Source organism: Chelonoidis abingdonii, chromosome 5 (genome assembly GCF_003597395.2).
Source record: "Chelonoidis abingdonii isolate Lonesome George chromosome 5, CheloAbing_2.0, whole genome shotgun sequence".
Taxonomy (NCBI): domain Eukaryota; kingdom Metazoa; phylum Chordata; order Testudines; family Testudinidae; genus Chelonoidis; species Chelonoidis abingdonii.
The window spans coordinates 82,948,290-82,968,598 of NC_133773.1; the positions used below are offsets into that span (position 1 = coordinate 82,948,290).

The 20,309-nt window shown below is 43.0% G+C and overlaps 1 protein-coding gene across 1 annotated transcript in view; it reads right to left on the reverse strand.

Annotated features, from left to right (window-relative positions):
- LOC116836654 (EF-hand calcium-binding domain-containing protein 6-like) overlaps positions 1–20,309 on the reverse strand; it is a 100,040-nt gene that overhangs the window by 59,396 nt on the left and 20,335 nt on the right. Inside the window, exon 6 of the mRNA XM_032800399.2 lies at positions 5,083–5,193. Coding sequence (XP_032656290.2) covers positions 5,083–5,193 — 111 coding nt within the window. The remainder of the gene's footprint in view (positions 1–5,082; positions 5,194–20,309) is intronic.

Consider the following 20,309-nt stretch of genomic DNA (forward strand, 5'->3'; position numbering starts at 1 on the left):
GGACTGAACAGGCATACCACTCCATTGACACAGGTAATGCTCACCCAGTTAGAACACCACCCTACCGGGTGTCCCCTCACGCACAAGCTGCTATAGAATGGGAGATCCAGAACATGCTACAGATGGGTATAAAGCAGCAGTCCAAATAACTGCACTCCATTCTTATATGAACCAGTTGGCCAGGTCGGAAACACACAATTGGTTTCTCCTGACCAACTCCCAGGTGCCTGTCCCAGGTACCCAGTAGCAACTGAGATGCCACTATCTCCTCTGTTCTCCTAGTTACAGAACTATCTAAGAATTTATCTCTTGGTGTGTCCCTTTTTCCATTGCTGTGTCAGACTTCTCTGTCACTTTGCTTTCCTCAGAGTGGTCCCTTTGATCCAATCCTCTTTCAGGTGGTTCAGCACCATCAGCTTCATAAAGGCGTCCACCCTCCCTCAGCCTGATCAATAGAAGTTGGCAGAAACATTCGGACCCAATTTTGGGCTCTGGTAGGCAAGACCCTTAGGAACTGTTCTAGGATTATAAGGTTCACCATCTTGTCTAATGAGTTTGTGTCAGGCTGCAACTATCTTGTTACTAGATCTCATAAACGTAGTGCTACTGCTATGGGACACTCCATCTCTGAGAAAAGATCTGTCCTAACTGATGGCAGTATGCTTCTGGGGTCATCCCAGAATAGCCTCTTTTACAATTCTGCAGGACGATGCCCACTCACTGGACAAAGCTTGGTAGGCTGCCTGAGTTTCTCCCAAGAGGAACAGGGCCATTTGAGCTGCCCAGGAGGATTTGGTCCACCTTACTGCAGTCTCTGCCCTCTTGAAGGTATGCAAAATGCCTCAGGGTCATCACCTGGGCCCAATTTTGCCAGGTCTGGTACTGGTCTGCCAGAATTCTCTTCTCCTGAAACTATATGGGTTCCTGGGGTCCACTTCTTTAGGTACTGCAGGAGATGGTCCTATTGAACCTCTTACTGTTGTTGTTGCTGCCCTTGTAGTGGGTGCAACAACAGAACATGCATCTGCCCCTGTTGGGGCTGCCAGCATAAGGAACAAGTCCTCTATTTTCCCCCAAAAGTGAGTCAGTCCCTCTGAACCTCACCTTTAAGGTAGTTGGTATGTTCCTCCTTCCTCAGAAGGTCTCAAATCCCACTTCTAGTAGCATATATAATAGCTCATCTTTACCTCATCGATGCCCCCTTGTCTCTGGTGCCCTCCATGAGGCTCTCCCTTGGCCTTGAAATGGCCTTTCCCAGCCTTCACCTTCTCCCTCTGGGTGTTCCATGGCTTGGCCCTCCAGCCAAGTTAGATGAAAGTCTAAACCGCTTCAAGGATAACATGTACAAGTCCAAATGAAAGTCCAAATCTTCAAACTACCCCTTCTTCCCCTCTCAGGCTATGATGTAGTTCTCTGGTTGGCCCTACCTAAGGGCTCCCCTATAAGAGCCTAGCCTGCTCTTGTGGTAGTATTCTTCCATTGTTTTCTGACTGTTAAACCCTATTTTAGCCAGGGCATCTCTCCCCACCATAGAGACCTGCTCCTCTGCACTCCCAATCCAACTGAGCTCTCTCAGTCTACTTATAAGGCCTAGCTCCACCTCCTCTGGCCAGAAGAAAATGAGTTAATTACCCACCCAGATGCCTTGTAGGTGATAGGTGTTAAGACTATCACAGTGACCTTGGAAAAAGAGTTTTGGAGTCTGTTGGCTAAGGAATCTTGGGGCTGTAACCTAAGAATCTGCTCTTGAAAAATGAACAGGCTGTAGGATGTAAGGCCATGTGGGGAAACTTTTAAAAGGAGGCGGGGGACCTAGTCTGATTCCACAATCCTAGAAGAAAAAAGGGTACAAGCCCTAAACTGGATCAGTCTTGGGAGGGACCCTACACAACACTGACCCAAATAATTGAGGTGGTGTAAAAGATACAGTTGGGTCCCAGGACTAAACCCAAGGTTGTCCATAAGGACTATCTAAGGTAGCATAAGGGGAAGAGAATTTCAGCTTGGCTGCCCACTGAATCTGAGAATATAGCAATGGAAGTTGAGACTGGAAAAGCTGTTACAGAGATGAATTCATCACTCAGATAAGAATGGGCAGGGTCTGCCTCAGCCAGCAAATTCTACTGAAACAACAGATGCTCCTCAGAGCCTGATTGGTAAGTGAATGGAAACTCAGCAAGAGAAAAGTCCCAAAGGTATTTTGGTGTGAATAAAATTATTTTAGGTTGGTGATGTGAAATTATCATGATAGACTCACATATGTAAATAGTTAAACATTTGTCACATCTCTTTGGGATGGGTTATTGCCAATTTAGGTCTCATCAGGATGATGAGCAAAGCTGAGGTTGTTATAAGCTGGCAAAAACTTGTATAGGTTAAGTTAAAACCCTATTGAGATTGATAGGTGTGAACTCACCCCATGATCGTGAAGATGATGGACAGGGATCAGAAACAGGATTTGGTGAGAGCCTGGATGTGAGGAACAGAGCTGGGTGAAATTTTTCAGACCAAACTTTTTTTGTTTTTATTTTATTTTTTGGCCAAAAAATTCAGATTCACATTGTTCTGAAAATCTTTGTCAAAACATTTTGAGAATTCATATTAAATTCACTGTTTTGAGTGGAAAAAGGAATACTGAAAATTAAATGAATCAAGACATTTCATTTAGACATTTTTAAACAACGTTTTGATTTTTCAATTTGAAGCCATTTTTATTTTGAAAGTAATTTCAATTGTATTAAAAATATGTAAAAATATCAAACTTAAATGTTTCTTTTCAGGTTGAACATAATGTTTTACCTGACCCGAAATGAATGGGTTTTTTTACTTTTCAAATAACCCAGAATGTTTAAAAATCAGTTTATTTTTTTCCCCTATTTCTCTGTCTCTGTTAACAATACCACTCTCTTTCTAGCCACTTAAGCTACAACCTAGGGTCATCTTTGACTCTTAACTTTCCTCCACTCTTCACAAGAGCTGTCCAAATAATTGATTTTTTTTTCGGTTTGCTGGCCCTCCAAAAATTTAAAAAATAAATAAAGTATCTTTTTAGACATATTTAATTCCCCTGAGGAAATACCAAAGATATAAGAGGTGATAGAAGCGTAGATGGAGCAGGAGAAATCTGGAGTAGAGATATAGACTTGAGAGTCATGAACATGCAAGTGGAAACTAAAACAAGACTAGTACATCAATTCACACTAGAGGTAAACGAAGAGAAAGTATGAAAGAAAGACCACTAGGGGACAGCTACCAAAAGGGAAGGGAGGAAGGTGAGAAGGCAATGCTAATAGAGCAGGAAAATAAATAAATTAATTGAAAGAGGAGAACCAGGAGAGGCAAGAGTTCCAGAAATCTGGAAAGGAGACTTGAGGGGAAAGTGTTGGTCCACTGTATGAAAGACCTCAGAGATAACAAGGAGGATTAAAAATGAAGACGAGGCCTCTAGATGTCATTAAAAAGTGACCTTTAATTACTGTGGTGGGAAAAGATTCAGTGGAATGGCATGAACAGACACTAGACTGAAGGAAATATATGACTGGGAACTGGAGAGGAAGTCTTGGCAACAGGAGTAAACAACATGCTAAAGAATTTTTCTGTTGACCTAACTACCGACTCTTGAGGGGGTAAATTAACTACAGCAACAGAAAAAACCCTTTCGTCACTGCAGCAAGCATCCATACTATGGTGCTACAGTGGCACAGCTGCAGCACCATAGGTGTGCTGCTGTAGTGTCTATGGTGTAGACTTACTCTAAGTAGGGAGGAGGAGGTGGGATCAAAGAGATGTGAAAATTGGCCAAGTCTGCTGCGTATAAATTGCATTTTACAGTAAGATAAATTCTCACCAAAACCTTAGATCTAGCCTTCATGTGTATGTTCACAATACTGGGTGTATCCTGACTTGAACTTGAAGTATGCAGATGTAAACACCTGCTAAAATTTGAATAATAGGGCATTACTTTTAAATAGCTCTAACATATACACATGCATGCAAGTGTTAGAATTTTCACCTCCAAATCCCACAGCCTCAGTGGATATTGTGGGAACAAATTCTAATAATGGCCGTGCATATTTCAGATTATTTAAACGGCACACCCAGGTGTAAACACGCATGTAAATTTTTTGAAATGTGAGCACAAATGCCCAACATGTAATATGCGCAAGTGAGGTTGTCATTTATAAAGTTTACCCCCACATACACAACATTTCATAAAAAATATATGGGAAATACATATTTATTGTCTGAATATAAAAGGAACCTTTAATAATCAGCCCAGAATAGGGTCTCAATCCTGCAGACTTTGCACATCCAGAATTTAGGATTTTGATGTACACCAGGACTCCAGGATTGGATCTTAACCTTTTATGCAATTCATTGAAAATAAGTCTTGCTTTTCCCATCCTTAGAGTCAAGTTGTGGTCACTTTCTATCCAATTTAAGGATTAGTTCCTTCAAAACTTTACTTCAACAAGTAGTCCTCACTTGAGTAATCCCATTAATTTCTACAGTACTACTCACATGATTAATGGTTTTCAGGATCAGGCCCTAATTTTCAACAATAAAATATCACTGTATGTCTCAAAAGTCATTTTTAACCTAAACTTGATCCATACCTGGACCTTCAGAGGTTGAAAAGAAAAAGAAAAAAATCTCCATAAAGCAACTACCCCGCTCAAAAGCATTCCAAACTACATATAGTATCTGCAAATGCAACGTGTTCTTACGTAGGTATTAAAAGCATCTATGACTGTTTTTAGAAATCATTAGTTTGTACTTACAAGTTTATCATATTCCTTAGCACTACATATATCACATACAACTACTTACCTCAATGCCGTATTCTTCATAGTACAATAACTAATTAAGTATTTAAAGAGCATTTAAATTATAAATAAAATGTGATGATAGTATCATCTAGTCTTAAGTGTTATCAGCATATTATATATATGAAATACAAATGAATGAAATAAAGGAGCACATTTACGAAATCCAAGCCTGTTTAGCAATGTTATGTAAGCCTCTTAGATTAAACAAAAAAATCTACTAACAAATGAGAAATAAAATGTATAAGCTGAGTACCGAGAATCAAACATGGCCATGAACTGGGGGTATCTGACATTTCCATCTTCATCAAGGGGGATTCTGTCAAGTAGCAGCTCAAACTCTTCATCAGTAATCTCCACGCCAAACCTGAAACAAACAGCAGTTAGCAGCAGTCACTCGGAGTTCACATTTGGGTCAACAGTACCCACAATACCCTAAGCATATGGCTGCCATTAACTCTTTGTTATTGCTTCGGTCCTCAAGATCAAGAGCACCACGTGAATATCAGAGGTTAATCAGGGTTTTGATCGCTTCAGCTTTCTCAAAGAAAGAAATTCTACCACAGAATCCTGCATTGGTGGGGCACAGAAATAGAAATACTAGCATATTGAACTCTGTGCAATTGTCCTCTATAAAAAGTTATTCATTACACTAAAACACTGGTATTGCTTAAACTAGTTAACTCTGAAAGGCCTTTCATTTGGACTGTTTAGCATGAAAGAAAATGCAGAGAAAAAGTGGCTTTTTGAAAAACAGCTTCTTAATGCTTTTGGAAAGCATTTCATAATGGCTTTAAAGACATTTTGCATACAAATATTTAAAAAGTGGCAGTGTTTATTCATCAGCAAGAAAGTGTTTTCATCTCTTAAGAACAGTCAAAACATAATCCTTGAAATACTGGCATAAATAGGAATGACTTAAGCAATAGTAATGAACAAGGCATTCATTCATCATTTTGCAAAGCTGATAAGACACAGCTGACTTTTTGGGGGGATATACTTTCCTTTTGCAAAGGCAATGAAAGCATACACTAAACATAGCATTTATTTGTTGTTTTGATTTCCATCATCATCCTCTGCCACTTTACATACCCTCATTTCTTGAGATATCATTTGTTCTAAACTCCACAGAGCTTATTTTCAGGGAGTTCTGACTCACAAACATTTGGAGCAAGGAGAAAATGCACAGTACAAAATCAATCTATTTGACCTGGTTTATTTGTCAGGAAGTCTATGGAAAGGGGTAGAGTCAGTTGTTTCTTGCACTTGCTCTGAGAAGATTTAGTTTTTCTTTAGTGTCACTTAGTTTCATTTACACCTCAGTATTGTTGATGCAATGTCACTCTGAGAAAAAACAATGCACGCTCTTAGACTTTTTTCCAAATGAAACCTAACCTGGATAGGGTGCTTCAATAAACCAGCTTCCAGGGAATCCACTATTGTAGTTAAATAATGCTGCCATGCCATAAATTATTGGGCTATGTCAGTGGTCCCCAACCTTTTTGTGGCCAGTAGCACATTCATGTTTTCAGAAGAGTGTGGCGGGTGCCGACAAATTTTCAAGGCTTATTTTGTATTTGTACATTAAATAATAAGAAAAACATCATATTTAATATTGTATAATATATAAAGGGTAATTTTACATGTAAAAGGTATTAATTAAATTATTCGGCAATGACTCTTTCACCTTACCATGTGAATTTGCTCTTTTTTATCTACCTGTAAGAAAAATTAAGGAGTTTTTACAAAATAAATATCATAAACAGTTTTCATCTTATTTATTTAAAAAAAGTAAAACATCGTTGAACTGCTGGTCCAAATATATTTATTATTCTTACTTTAATATAGAATGAAGCCTGCAGCCCCAGAGTTCTCTGTCTCCAGCAGGGGCAGTGCCGCGAATTCTCTCCAGCTTCAAAGCCATGGCCCCGCCCCTGCCGGGGACAGAGAACTGTGCCTGCAGCATGCAGCCCTGGAGAAGCCAGAGAGAAGCCACAGCCCTGCGCCTGCCAGAGACAGAGAACACTGGTGCCTGCAGCCTGCGGCCCCGGAGTTCTCTGTCTCAGGCTGGCGCAGGGCCGCAGCTTCTCTTTCCTGCTGGGCACTACATGGGTGCACATAAATGCCCCAGCAGGCGCCAGGGTGCCCGCGGACACCGCGTTGTGGACCACTGGGCTATGTGATCAAAGGTAAGCATTGGTTGCTGCTGTGCCCACACACTAGGACTCCGTGGGGACCAAAGGTTGACCCGCAGGACTGAGAACTTAGTATATTTGTGTCACTACTTATTTAAAAGTGAAAACGAATCATCTTCAAGAAGATGGATAACCTCCAAACAAAACAAAACATACAAAATAACAAAGTCTGGTCCCCGCTGACTGAAGGGGGGGAGGGGGAAGAGAGAAATAGATCAGCTGTATCTCTTTTATCATTTTAGTGGGTGCTAAGATACTTCAGTAATGAGAGCCACACAAGATAAGACACAGACAGGCAGGCAGGAATGTCCCCCATTCAAGGCAGCACAGAGACACAAGGAGAGAAAGAACAGCAACTTTCCTGTAAAGTTGATATAGGAACTTATCCTACTTTACATAAGTGCATTACAGCTTTGGGAAAAGCAAAGTAGAATGCATAGTATTATTGAAGTCACCTAAGAAGCAGGACAACAAAACATCCATGATCTGTTCAAAATAAATGGTGAACAGAATCTCTCCACTTGGACTTTGTTAACAGCAGTGGAACAAACTGACTGTGGGTCAGTTAAAAAACTAGGAATGGTACTTGGCACTCCCTTTCCACAAGTGTAAAGTACTGCTGTGTTGGGGGTTCTCTTCTATGGCAGTTAGTGCCAAACTCCCATGCCTTGTCTTGGGGTGCGGAAACTTCCGACAGCCTTTGGGGAAGCAGGGATTCATCCAGAAATCAGTCCAGCCCCTTTGTCAGCAAACAAATATGCAAGAGCCCCTGAAACTTCAGTCCCTCAGTCATCAACCAGGGGCACCTCCTTCACTTTCAGTTCTGGTTGATTCTCATGTGCAGTGCAGCATGCTGCAAGCTCATAGTCCCCTGCAGACAGGCTACCCCCCGTCCTGAGCCCAGACTCTCTGCCTGCTGTGTCCCTGCTGGAATGCCATTCTCTCATGGAATCAGAGGATTGCTGGCAGCAGGAAGTGGCAATAGGATTTCCTTCCAGCTCTCTAGACAACCAGGGCTGTAGGCAGTGTTTAATTTGTAATGAAAGATGTGCTGGGGCTCAAGCAATTTTTTAATGTCATAACTGATGCAGCAAGCCTAGAGGTGCTGGGGCTCAGTCCTGCAAACCCTGGCACAAAGTAAGCACTGAAAGGCTGGCCCTCTCACACTGTTGAACCACTGGGTGGGGATGTCACGGTACACGACATACAACCTAAGCTGTTCTGTAGGGATGCTGTGCAGCTATTCATAGAACCACAGCCAGATCCTCAGATGGTGAAAACTGACTTCAGCTGAGCTACAACTGTTTATACAGGTTGAAGATCTGCAAAAATCAGGCCAACTATCCAAAATAATACTCCTGATATCAGTAGAGTTAGCCTGAATTTAGGCTTATGTAATTGAGATCAGAATAGTGTATACTGTGCAATGCATCAAAGACTGGAGGATATTGAGGGATGGATGGCTTGATGATTACCTGTTCTGCTCATTCCCTCTGAAGCACTTGACACTGGCCACTGTTGGAAGACAAGATACTGGGCTAGATGGACCATTGGTCTGATCCAGTATGGCTATTCTTATGTTTTTATGACTGGAGTTGGCACAAAAATATCTTTGGAAGATTTCTGGACCAGACAAACAACCACCCAGGGACACACACAAAAGATCTGTATCCATGTCTTCAGATGAACTGTGAAACCAGTCTCCAGAGTTCCTGCTGTTGCATGCAACTTAGAATAGCTCCAAGTTCCCTAAACATGACTGGACACAACGGAGCTGGTCCTGAACATCTGGCCTACTGATGTGTCCAGAGTTTTTCTTCTGATGAAGGAATTATGTGTTGTGTGTCTGACCCTAGAGGAGGAAGATGGGACTATGCAGGTTTCTGAAATGTGCCTTATCCTCCTGCCTTTAATGACTACATCTGAGAATTAAAGAACTATAAGAGAAAGGTCTGGAAAAAGCAAGCAATGGGAAAGAGGTGTAGTGATTCTGCATCAACATTGTATTCTGACATTGTGTCGCTTATTAAAATTTCAGAGACCTATTTAACATTACTGATCCAAGGACTTCAGGGAACATGCTGTGACTACATTACATCCTTTATGCCTATTGGTGCGGAAACAGAAAGAATCTTTATTGAAGTGGCCATTTTACATCTACCAAATTGTGCTAAATTACAATATTGTACCTTTTGTCCAAAAAAGATCCTGAATGTTTTACAAATTTAACCAATGCATACAAACCCAGTAAACACAGGGATCACATCATCCAGCACTCAAATGCAGCCACTATTTAGTAACACACAGCAGCACTGCACAACAGATGAATCACTGAATTCTCTGGGGCATATTTTCAAAGGCAGGTGCAATGGGCAGGTCTTGAGAAACAGATATCTGCTAGCTGGAGGGCTAAGCCCATTTAGATAGAAGCTGATAAAAAATCTGAGACTTGTTAACAGAGAGGTGAAGGGGAAATTATCAGGTAATGAATCATTCCTGAATTAGAGCCTAATTAAACCACACATTGTGATGAGTCATTCCTGTGCAAGGCTCCAGTCAATCCACAAGCCAGAAGCAGGTCTGGTGATATATGTCTGGCAGGAGAGAGGACAGGATCTTTCGAAGAGAGGGGGCATGGCTGGAGTGTGCTGCACTCTATCAATCTCCAGCTGGCAGAGAGGCTGTGGAGGGCATGATCTAAACTGATATGATCTAAACTGATATAGGTCAGGCTTAAACAGATGTAAGTGTCTCCATATAGAATTGCTCTGGTTCAACATCACATCTTTAGTTGAACCAATGAAACTTCTGTGTTTAGACAAACGCTAAGAATCTGACCACGAAAAAAGACCTGTTAGTGTATTTACTATCTCTTTCCCATTATACAGCAGTGTTCCTCATAGTACTTTTTATAGTGCTTTATCCAGCCTAGTTTTAAATGACTCAAGCGACTACACTTCACTTATTAGTTTGTTCTGCAACCTAATACATCTCGCTGGCAGGAAGTTTTGCCTGATAGCCTAAACTTTTCCTTTCCAAAGTTCATTCCATTGATATTAGTTATTCCCCCACATACCATATTAACCAATTCCTCTCCTTCCACGGTGTTTATACACTGAAATACTTGAAGGCTTGCTGTGTCCTCTGTTTAGAAGTTGAAAAGCTCCTTTAATCTTTCCTTGTCAGTTAATCCCTCTAGCCACCAGGTGATTTTGTTGCTCTTTTCATACTCCTTTCAGGTTGTCACCAACTCTCTGTCTAAAATAATGCACAGCTTGGTTGTATACTCACTCACTCACTCATGCCCGTCACCCCAATCGGGGTATGGGCCGCCAACCACAGATCTCCAGAGTCCTCTATCCTAGATAGGTACTTAACTCAATGCTCTGTGTGAGGTGATACCTTTGCAGCCCAAAACTGCATTAACCCTTTCTGCAACCAGATTACATTGGCCCTGTCTATTTAAAAAAAAAATTTAAAAAAAATTAAAAAAAGCTACTGCTTCACACTGTGCATGGGTGTGTGGAGTCCTTCAGTGTAGGCTCTTCACAGCCTGACATCAACCCCATCACAGAATTCAAGGCCTAACACAATGTGTAGGAGAGACCTCAATATTGATGCAAAAATTACATTAATAAAATTATTATAACTCAATGTCTTTTAAGTCATTACAAACTTGTTCGCACTTTTATTGAATACTAAGATATAGCTACAAGAATGTTATAGCCAGGATGCTTGGAAATATAACGATACATATGCTTAGCTAATTAGCTTACAAAATGTTAAAGCTATTCAGAGACATTTCATAAGGTTTCTGCTTCTGTCTTCCAAGGACAAGCAACCATCAAGCACTTTTAGGAAGAAGCCTGACTGTGAAAGGAATGCAGGGTTGTGTTATCAAAGCAATAAATATAGAGGTAAAGTGGCCTATACCAACCCCTCTAACCCCTTTGCAAAGAAAAACCTGAGTTTAAACCCACATAACCAATTTATTTTATCTCCAACTCATGTTTCCACTTAAGGGTGAAAACCTTCACTGTATCTCAAATGCTTAAGGCAGCATAACCTTCTTTCAGTATTTATATTAGCAAATATTTTGTATCTAAATATAAACCTTCATTTAATAACCGTCTGATATTATTGTTATACAAATAGTAAGGTGTGTTATATACAACTATAGCAACATCATTTGATGCTAAACTAATTACAAATGTAAGAAGTTATTTAAGTATAGAATATTTATATTAATGGGGAATTAATCAAATCACTGGTGTTGTAATAGCAAACCCTCTCTCCTAAAAGCAGGAAGACAAGAAAATCTTTGTTTCTAAAATTGTCAGGTAGAATCAAGAACTTAGGCTAAAGACTTTCTAAAAGCTGTTTAATTTTAAAAGACTGTTTTGAGAATTAAAGACTCATGTAAACAGGAATGTTTTGACTTTTCAAGAACAGAATTTCAGTTTCTGCCAAACGTTCATAGATGTTTAAAAAAAATCACAGAAAACGGACTGAATAAAAAGAAAAACTTTAAAGTTACTTTTAACGCTCTGGATCTTTCCTGCCACAAGAAAAACAAAGGCAAAGAAAGAAATGTTGCCTATTCATTAAACAGGCTGCATATTCAGGATTTGGAAGTGTCACCTAAGCCAACCCCAAAGGCAGGGAGCCAATGAAAGAGTGACAACAATCAATTTGAATCTAAACAAGCATGAAGGAGGTGTAATTCTCTATAATTAACTGAAACTAAGGTGAGCACCCCACATCGCACCCCCTGCTACTCTGCTAAGTCTGCTTAGACAGCAATCACTTCACAACTCATCCCAACCATTTCTACAAGCAAGCCACCACAGACAGATAAAAATAAGAAAAACAGAAGTCTTAAGAAAAAAAAAAAACAACCCAAGGAAACCTCCCCAAGACAGCAACATGGATTTGTGAGAGGTAGTTAACTAAAACACTGCCAAGGGACTGGATTAAAAACTCTTGTAATTATTTTGTTGAAATATATAAAAACAGTTGTAATTTAAAAGACCAATAATTTTGGGACACAATATAGTTGGATCTGAACTTACCAGATCCAACTATATTGTGTCCCACGCTCTCTGAGGTACAACCTCTGCTAAAAGCTCTCCACAGCGAGACATATAAAAGACAGTGTAATGGTTGTAACCAGTTTATCATTGGTGTTTGTGCTGTTTGTGTTGTTTTAATATTTTCTTTTCCTTTCTTAATAATAAAATAACCCTGGTTAAGAATTATTCTTATTTTGTTGCTTTTGATCATAGTGTCCCCTAATGGATGTAAAAGAACCCATGTGACTAGATAGTGGAGGTCACACCGCCAAGTTGGAAGTAAGAGAAACAATCCATAAGAGCTGACCTCTGGTTTCTTCTTTCTTGACATAAATACTCTTTGTAATTTTTAAAACAGAATTACTTGGCATCCAACAATTTACAACTACCCCTTTCAGCCCCACAACTGCTATTAAAGTCAATGGGAATAATTCCCTTGATTTTAAAAGGAGATGAATTGGGCCATAGGAATTATAATAACATATTTTACATATTGAAAAAGCCATTAGCTGGAAGTCAACTTATGCTATTTTCTATTACATCATAAATGTTCATTGCCTTTCGTCTATGTCTCAAACATTCACCTACAGATTCTAGGCAGTGAGATGGTTAACACAGAAAGGAAACCAAGAGTACATCTACACAGCAGTTGGGACATGCGATTCCCAGCATGGATAGGCATACATGTGCTAGTTTTGCTCAAGTTTGCATGTTAAAAACAGCAGCATGGCAATGGCTTGAGCTAGCCACTCAAGTCCAATCTCAGCTGATGCCCTGGGTATACACTCAGGAAGCTATCCCAAGCCTCCACCACACTGCTACTTTTAGACACTAGCAAGCAGAGCTAGTGTGAATCTGTCTACTCACACTGGGAAAAGACAGCTACCTTTTCCGTAACTGGGATTCTTTGAGATGTGTTGCTCAGCTCCATTCCATATTAGGTGTGTGTGCTCACCACATGCACCAGTGCTGGAAGTTTTTCCCTCAGTGGTATCCGTAGGGGACCGGCTCTGGCACCCCCTGGAGCGGTGTGCACATGCCGCAGTATAAGAGGTGATGCCGGCTCCCCTCCCCAGGTTCCTTCTTGCCAGAAACTCCATCAGTGGGGAAGGAGGTCAGGTTATGTATGTCCACAGTATTGAGGACCCAGTGGTCCAAAGTTATAGTGGTCCATGCGGGGAGAAAAAAAGAAAGACAGTTGGAAAACAGCAGGAAAATCGGATCTGGGGTATAGTCTGGTAGGTTGCCCTCGAGTGCACCCTCAAAATGCTTATTGCAGGTTGAGCCTGATTTAGCAGAGGGTGGAGTTGAGTGGCTCTTGTGGAGCTTGTAGCCCCTACTCTTCTTATGGGGAGGCTGCTGCCCAGGCTGGTTTCCTTGACCCTGAGATGGCTGCAATTTGAATCGCTTACAGGCTGAACCAGGGATGTACAGCCCTAGAGTTTTCAGGTAGTGCAGGAGTCCTTCAGTGCATGCAGTATACTGGCTGTCTGCTCTGCAAACAGGGCCTGGTTGCCGAAGGGGAAATCCTGCGTCCACTGCTGAGCCTCAGTCAACAGACCCAAAAGAAGCAGCCAGGATGCCCTCTGCATGGAAATGGCTGAGGCCATGGTCTAAGCCGCAGAATCTGCCACGTCCAAAGCTGCTTGGAGGACTGCTCTTCCTGCTGCTGTGCCCTCTTTGAGGAGCGCACGAAACTCCTCCCTGGACCCTTCGGGCAGTGAGACCTCAAATTTGGCTGTGGTCTGCCAGATGTTGTAGTCGCAGCGGCCAAGAAGGGCTTGGTGACTGGTCACTTTCAACTGAGGGTTGCAAGATGAATAAATTTTTCACCCATACGGATTCAGCCTCTTGAGTCTTTATTCTTGGGCGTAGTCCCGGGCTGACCCTGCCTCTCCCTCTGGTTAACGGCCTAAACTACGAGGGTGTTTGGGGCTGAGTGAGTATAGAGATACTCATGGCCTTTAGCTGGCACAAAATATTTGCACTCAGCCCCTTTAGAAATGGGTGGCAGTGAGGAGGGGGTTTGCCATAGGATATTAATAATTTTTGATACCACCTCACATAGGAGTAAAGCCACCCTGGTGGGTGCCATGGAACAAAGGACATCAAACAGTGAGTCTGACGGCTCCTCAACTTCCGCCTGAAGTCCCCGGTTAGAGGCGACCCTCTTCAAAAGCTCGTGATGAGCCTTGGTGTCATCTGGCAGAACTCTATGAAGGACCCATAATAGCTTCATCCAGCGATGATGAAGATGAAGCCAGTCCTGAGGGATCTCCCACATCCTCTGGTGGTCCAGCTGACTGCTCCCGTCAGTCCTCATGAGCCTGAGGAGTCTTCCCTTGTGGGTCCTCCACCTCTGGAGGAGGGTGGGATGCTGTGGCTGATGGCCTATCTGAGGCCTCTGACACTGACCGGGCAGCCTGTGAAGGCTGGGTAAACCCCCACAGGTTCCAGGGGTACCATGCCACCAGCCATCGGGCAGGGGTCCATGGGGTCAGTTGCAGTGTTGATGATCTTGATGGTACTGCCAGTGCCAGGGCTTGTCCCACCGACAAGGACTCTTGTTCAGTGCCAGAGTCATAAGTGGAGCGGTTGCTGCAGGGTGACTGTGACCAGCCGGATTGGTGGCCCTCCTCTGTGTGGTGTTGGCCACTGTGTCTTGATATTGACCTGTCTGAGATGAGTCCCTGACATGGGCCCTCGGGGATCTTCAGTGTTCGAAAGATCAGCGTCAGTAAACCGGTGATTTACGCCTCATGCTGTTTTACCAGCACCAGGATCCAGAGCGGGATTGGGAGCTGGAATGGGCCAGTCGTCAGGAGGATCTCACCGACTGTGGGGATTCATGTCTCAGCAACAGGTGCCGGTGTGCGGGTGATGAGTGGGTCCATTCAACTGATCGGTTGCGTGATCGGTACCAAGGCACCGGAGACATGAAGGGTCGGTCTCAATGCTCATGCTGGGGGGCATGTGCCGCTGCAGGTCTGTGCCAGGTTACCAGCAAGCTGCACCTTGAAGCCCCCGGTTGGTGCCCAGGGTCTGGAGACCAAAGAGGGCTTCTCTTAGTCTTCCTTCCTACTTTCAAGACATGACAGCTTCGTGTGGGCGAGCGCTGGAGGGACATTCCCCGTGATGAGGAGCAGTGCCACTGAGGCAGGGACATGGGGAATGGTCCCAAGGCAGGTTTACCCTTGGACTGAGTACTGCTGGAGCCGGTGTGGGCAGCACTGGTAACATCAGGTTCTCCTACGCTGCCTGCAGGGCCTCGAGTGTCGACAGGACTTCTAGCTGATGGAGGCCTTCGTTACTGTCCAGTGTGGCAGGCATAGTATGGGAGGGAAGACCACTTGCCTTGAGCTGGGGCTCAACTTCCTGACAGAGGCATTGAGCCACCCAGCACAGGTCTTGGCTCTCCTCCGGCTCTCTCCTTTCCCTTATGGGAAATGGGAAATCTTCCCCTCGCCGTCCTCGTGGGCTTCTTGGCCAGGCTGCGGAGGGAGATCGGTGATGGCTCATAGACAGCGCCAGCGGAACACTCTGAACCGATGCTGTGGTGCTTGGAGCCAAGTCAGATGTCTGCTCCAGTGCTGGGGTCAGTGCTGACTCCATCAGGAGTGTCCTGAGATGGATGTCTCTCTCCTTTTTGGTTTGGGGTTTGAATGATTTACAGATGTGACACTTGTCGCTTATATGTCCTTCAACTAGACACCTTAAACAACTAGTGGGTGGGTCGCTGATGGGCATAGGCCACTTACAACGATTGCCTGGCTTAAAGCCTGGGAACTGGGGCATGTCTGTCCCTAGGCTGAGTCCTGTGAAGGACCAACTACCTAGAAGTAACACTAAGGGTAACCTAATGATATACAACTATTTTACAGGAAAAAACGTTCGTGAGACACACTGAACGAAGCTAGAAAAGCTACCCAAACCAACAGACATTCAGCACTGTCACTGGTGGCAAGAAGGAACAGAGGGTGGGGGGAGCCAGTGGTGCCTGTTATACTGTGGCATGTGTGCGCCGCTCCAGGGGGTGTCACAGCCAGTCCCCTATGCATACCACCGAGGGAAAAACTTCTGGCACGGGTGAATGTGGCAAGCACACATGCCTAATATGGAATGGACTTGAGCAAGCACTCGAAGAAGAATTATACCTTCTAGATGCTGGGTAAATATATCCTAAATTTTAGTGTGATTGGCCTGGGACTCAGTTCAGAGACCGAAGGTTCTGCTGAGGCTTTGAGAGTCAGTGGTGAGTTGCAAGAGGGGAATGTCTGGAGATGCAACATATGAGCAGTAGCAGATGGAAGAAAGCAGGGTGTAGTGGCACTGGCTGGGGATGCGGGGTGTGTGTGTGTGTGGATGGGTGGTACAGAGGGACAATGCCCAAGCACCAGCCACCGGAGGCTTTCTGCCTACATGAGACAAAGGCACACGAACTTTCAATCAGGGTAAGGAAGCAGGCTCCAAAGCAGTATTACAGCATCATTTAAAAAGGTGATAGCATTCACTCTCCTAAATGTCAGCCTCCAGCTGTTAGCTAGTGTGAAGGTATCAAAAGCATCTTTCCCAAATCTGGACCTTAGCGTCCAAAAATCTGGGTGCCTAGCATGAACCCTTCTAAGCTTAATTACCAGCTTAGCTTTGATCTCGCTGCCACCATCCAAAAATTCCAGGGTTTTGGCCCCCTCTGGTCTCCCCAAAACCTTCCCTGGAGGGACCCCAAGACCCAGAAGCCCTGAGTCTTACCGCAAAGGGAAATAACCCACTTCCCTTCCCCCTCTCTCTCCCACCCAGACTTTCCTCTCTGGGCTAACCTGGGAGTACTGATGCAATCTCTTTACATCACAATACCAAGAAGCATGTCTCCTCTATTCCACAAAGAGACAAACCCCAAATACAAGGAAACAGAAGATTTCTACTCTCCCCCCCTCACAAATTCCCTGGTGCTGCAGAGTTTCACCCTCCGTAGATCTAACACAAAGAGAATTCCCTCCCTTTCGTTTCTTAGCCACCCAGAGAGAAAAAACTCAAACAAGTCTTAAAAAGAAAACTTTATATAAAAAGAAAGAAAAAAGACATAGAGAATGTAATCTCTGCATCAAGTGACAATACAGGGCTATTGCTTATAAGAAAAATATGAATAACAGTCTGATCCAAAAAGATATCCAATTTGAAACATTCCAGCAAGCTACACCATGTAAATACAACCAAAACAACTAAAAGCCTATATTGTTTTCTACCTGTACTTACAAGTTGGAAACAGAAGATTAGAAAGATAGAAAGAACCTTCCATAGCTGAGAACAGACAAAAGACTCAGACCCCAAAATTCCCTCCCCTGACTTTGAAAAATCCAGTTTCCTGATTGGTCCTCTGGTCAGGTGTTTGGTTCCCTTTGTTAACCCTTTACAGGTAAAAGAAACATTAACCCTTAGCTATCTATTTATGACAGAAGGATGATCAAGTCATGCCCTCTCTGGGATGAGCAGTAGCTCTGGCCCCCATTAGTCCTCCCTTTTTGGTATGAGTGTAACTTAGATCTTTCAGCTGCTCCACAGTGCTTGATATGGACTGATTTTAGGACTAGCCATAGCGCACAAGCTTAAAAAATAAAATATTTCTAGAAACACTACCATCTATTTAAAAAAAAACAAATGAATTTGCATACATATAAAACTTCACTGTGTTGCAAAAACATAATCCCCTGTGCTCAGTGACTTCAAGCACCAATAGTCTAGATAATTTTGCATGTGCAAGGTGGGTGAAAGAGTCACCTTGTACACTCCCTCCCAAGCACATTCATACAGTGTAGCCAGAATCTAGTCCTAAATTAAAATCAGGTTTGTTATGTTTTTGTTTCAGGGAGGATTATAGTCGATCCTGGGGGATCTAAACAGAATAGCTGGCATGTGATCTTGAATTCAAAGAGTCTCCCTTACTACTGTAACAGAAGGAGAGCAGCACAGAAATGCTGTGATCAGATTGAAATTATATTTGAACTGTTCAATACAGTGCAAGTGTCTTGTCATTTTTACTAATTAATAGTAACAAAAGCAATGAAAAATGCATTCCAGTGAAGCAGTGTGAAAAGAAAGGGATGAAGACGAGAGGATTTAGAGTCCCTTTGTATCCCCATTGGAAGGAATATAAACATTTAGCTTAGTATACAATAGTGTTGGGCTGGGGGAGGTGATGAGGCTCACAGAGACTATTGTATTTTGAGGCTAAACAAAAGACCATCAGATTTGTTTCTGTTGTATCCCTGTCTCAGTTTCAAACACAAATCCCTAGAGGCTCATAGTTCTCCGCAAAAACCATTAGTAACTTTGCGAGAGGACTTTTAAACATTCCTGGTAAAGATTTTTGGGACTCCTCATCCGATTTTTATTTTACTAAGAAAGAAAAACTTCAAATTAAAACACTTGCTTCACTGATGTTTCTATCACCTTTTTCCCCCACACAGATATTCAGACACGTTTGCTCACCAAATATTTGCAGAGAATAAAAATCTTGTGACTACTTGGCAACTATGTATTCACTCACAGGTGAATACCCAGAGTGTCTTGTTCAAGCCCTTCTTCCGTGTATTAAAGTTTCAGTTATTCAACCAAAGGAGCATGAACGATACCAGGAGACTAATCACACAGTGAGTACTCTAATGTACAGTCACAATCAACAGTTTGCAGGCTCATTGACAGGCTGAAAGTTATCAGTATTAAGGTCGGAGGGTACCCTCACGGCCATCTAGTCTGACCTCCAGATATGATTACATAAAACCATTCGCAGAATAATTTGGAATAATGAACATATCAATTTTTTTAAAATCATTCATTTTGTGAGTAATTCACAAACAGAAAAAAGGACAAACACACATACACACAAAAAACTTATGCAGTGCCCTCTCAAGAGCACCAGGAAGCTTTACAAAGTCCTTTATAGTTCAAGGCAGTCTCTAATAACAATGACAGCAGAAAACTTACTAATGGGAATCACACATTAGTTACTGAAAGTACAGGACCAGATCTTGAGCCCCCATTCCATCTCTTTGGAGCTGCTCCAGCAGCACAAAGCAAGTGGAAAGCCAGCTTAATAGGCCAGTAGGGGATTTGCTCAGAGCAGAGGAATCCCTGGACAGTGTAGAACTGGCAGAAATGACTTTGTCATCCTCCTTCACAGGCCTTGCATAGGGGGATTGTCTGGGATGCAGCCAGGGGAAGGTGAGTAGCTGGACCACTGCTGTGGCCCAGAGATCCCCAGCGGACAGGAAGGCCAGTTGCAGGCAGTTACTAATCAGCATGATTTAAAGTAGACTTGAGGCCCTGAGAGCTGAACTGGCCCCCACCAAGAGTGCCATGGGTGGAAATGCACCCCACAATCATCCCCAAGGCGAAAAACGAGGCAGGAAAGCATGTTCTCACAAGGAATGAGAAATACTTGTTGAGAGTGGAATCCCCTTAAGGAACAATTTCCAAAACCAGTAAGAATTTCTGGGTTTGCCAGCCGAAGCTTGCAGTAGGGATCATTTCCACTAACTTGAGGAAGCAATAGCAGAGGGTTTGGGTGGGGTTTTAACACTTAGACCTAGGAATACACTGTAGTTATGGGATACACAGATAATTAGGAAACAAGGGGTATGCTCACAGATAGCAAAGCTGAGGAGCCACACAAAAGACAGGCAAAGGAAAGGATTTTGCCCTGTGAAAAAAGTGTTTTCTCTGGAAAAGGATTGAAAAAATTAAATTACTTGCCTGACTTTATTTATGGTCGTGATAGGCAGGAGTATGATATAATATGGACTAAAGCTTGCAGGTGCACAAGGCAGAAAATATGGCAACAAGCAAAAAAACAGTCCAATAGCCAAAGTGCATGTGGTGCAGGCAGCCTGAGCGAATTTCACCCTGGCACAATTGACTGTGCTAGTGGATACATCCTGCCAATGAGAACAGATGTGTGCCATTCCCACAAAGGGTGTGTGTTTCCAGGACCATGGGCAGGGCTGAGACAAAATTATTATTAATTATTGTGACAGACCCAGACCAGTGGGGTACAGGAGTCTGGTCCTATTGGCATCCCAGGGGTGGGTGGGCAAAGCCCGCCCACTTCTAAAGGACCTCCCCCCAGCCTAAGGGGAGGATCCACAGGTCTAGAACACCAAGTAATTCCGGGAGACAACTAATGAAAAAAGCAGGAGCGGGAGTGAAGTCATAGGGCTAAA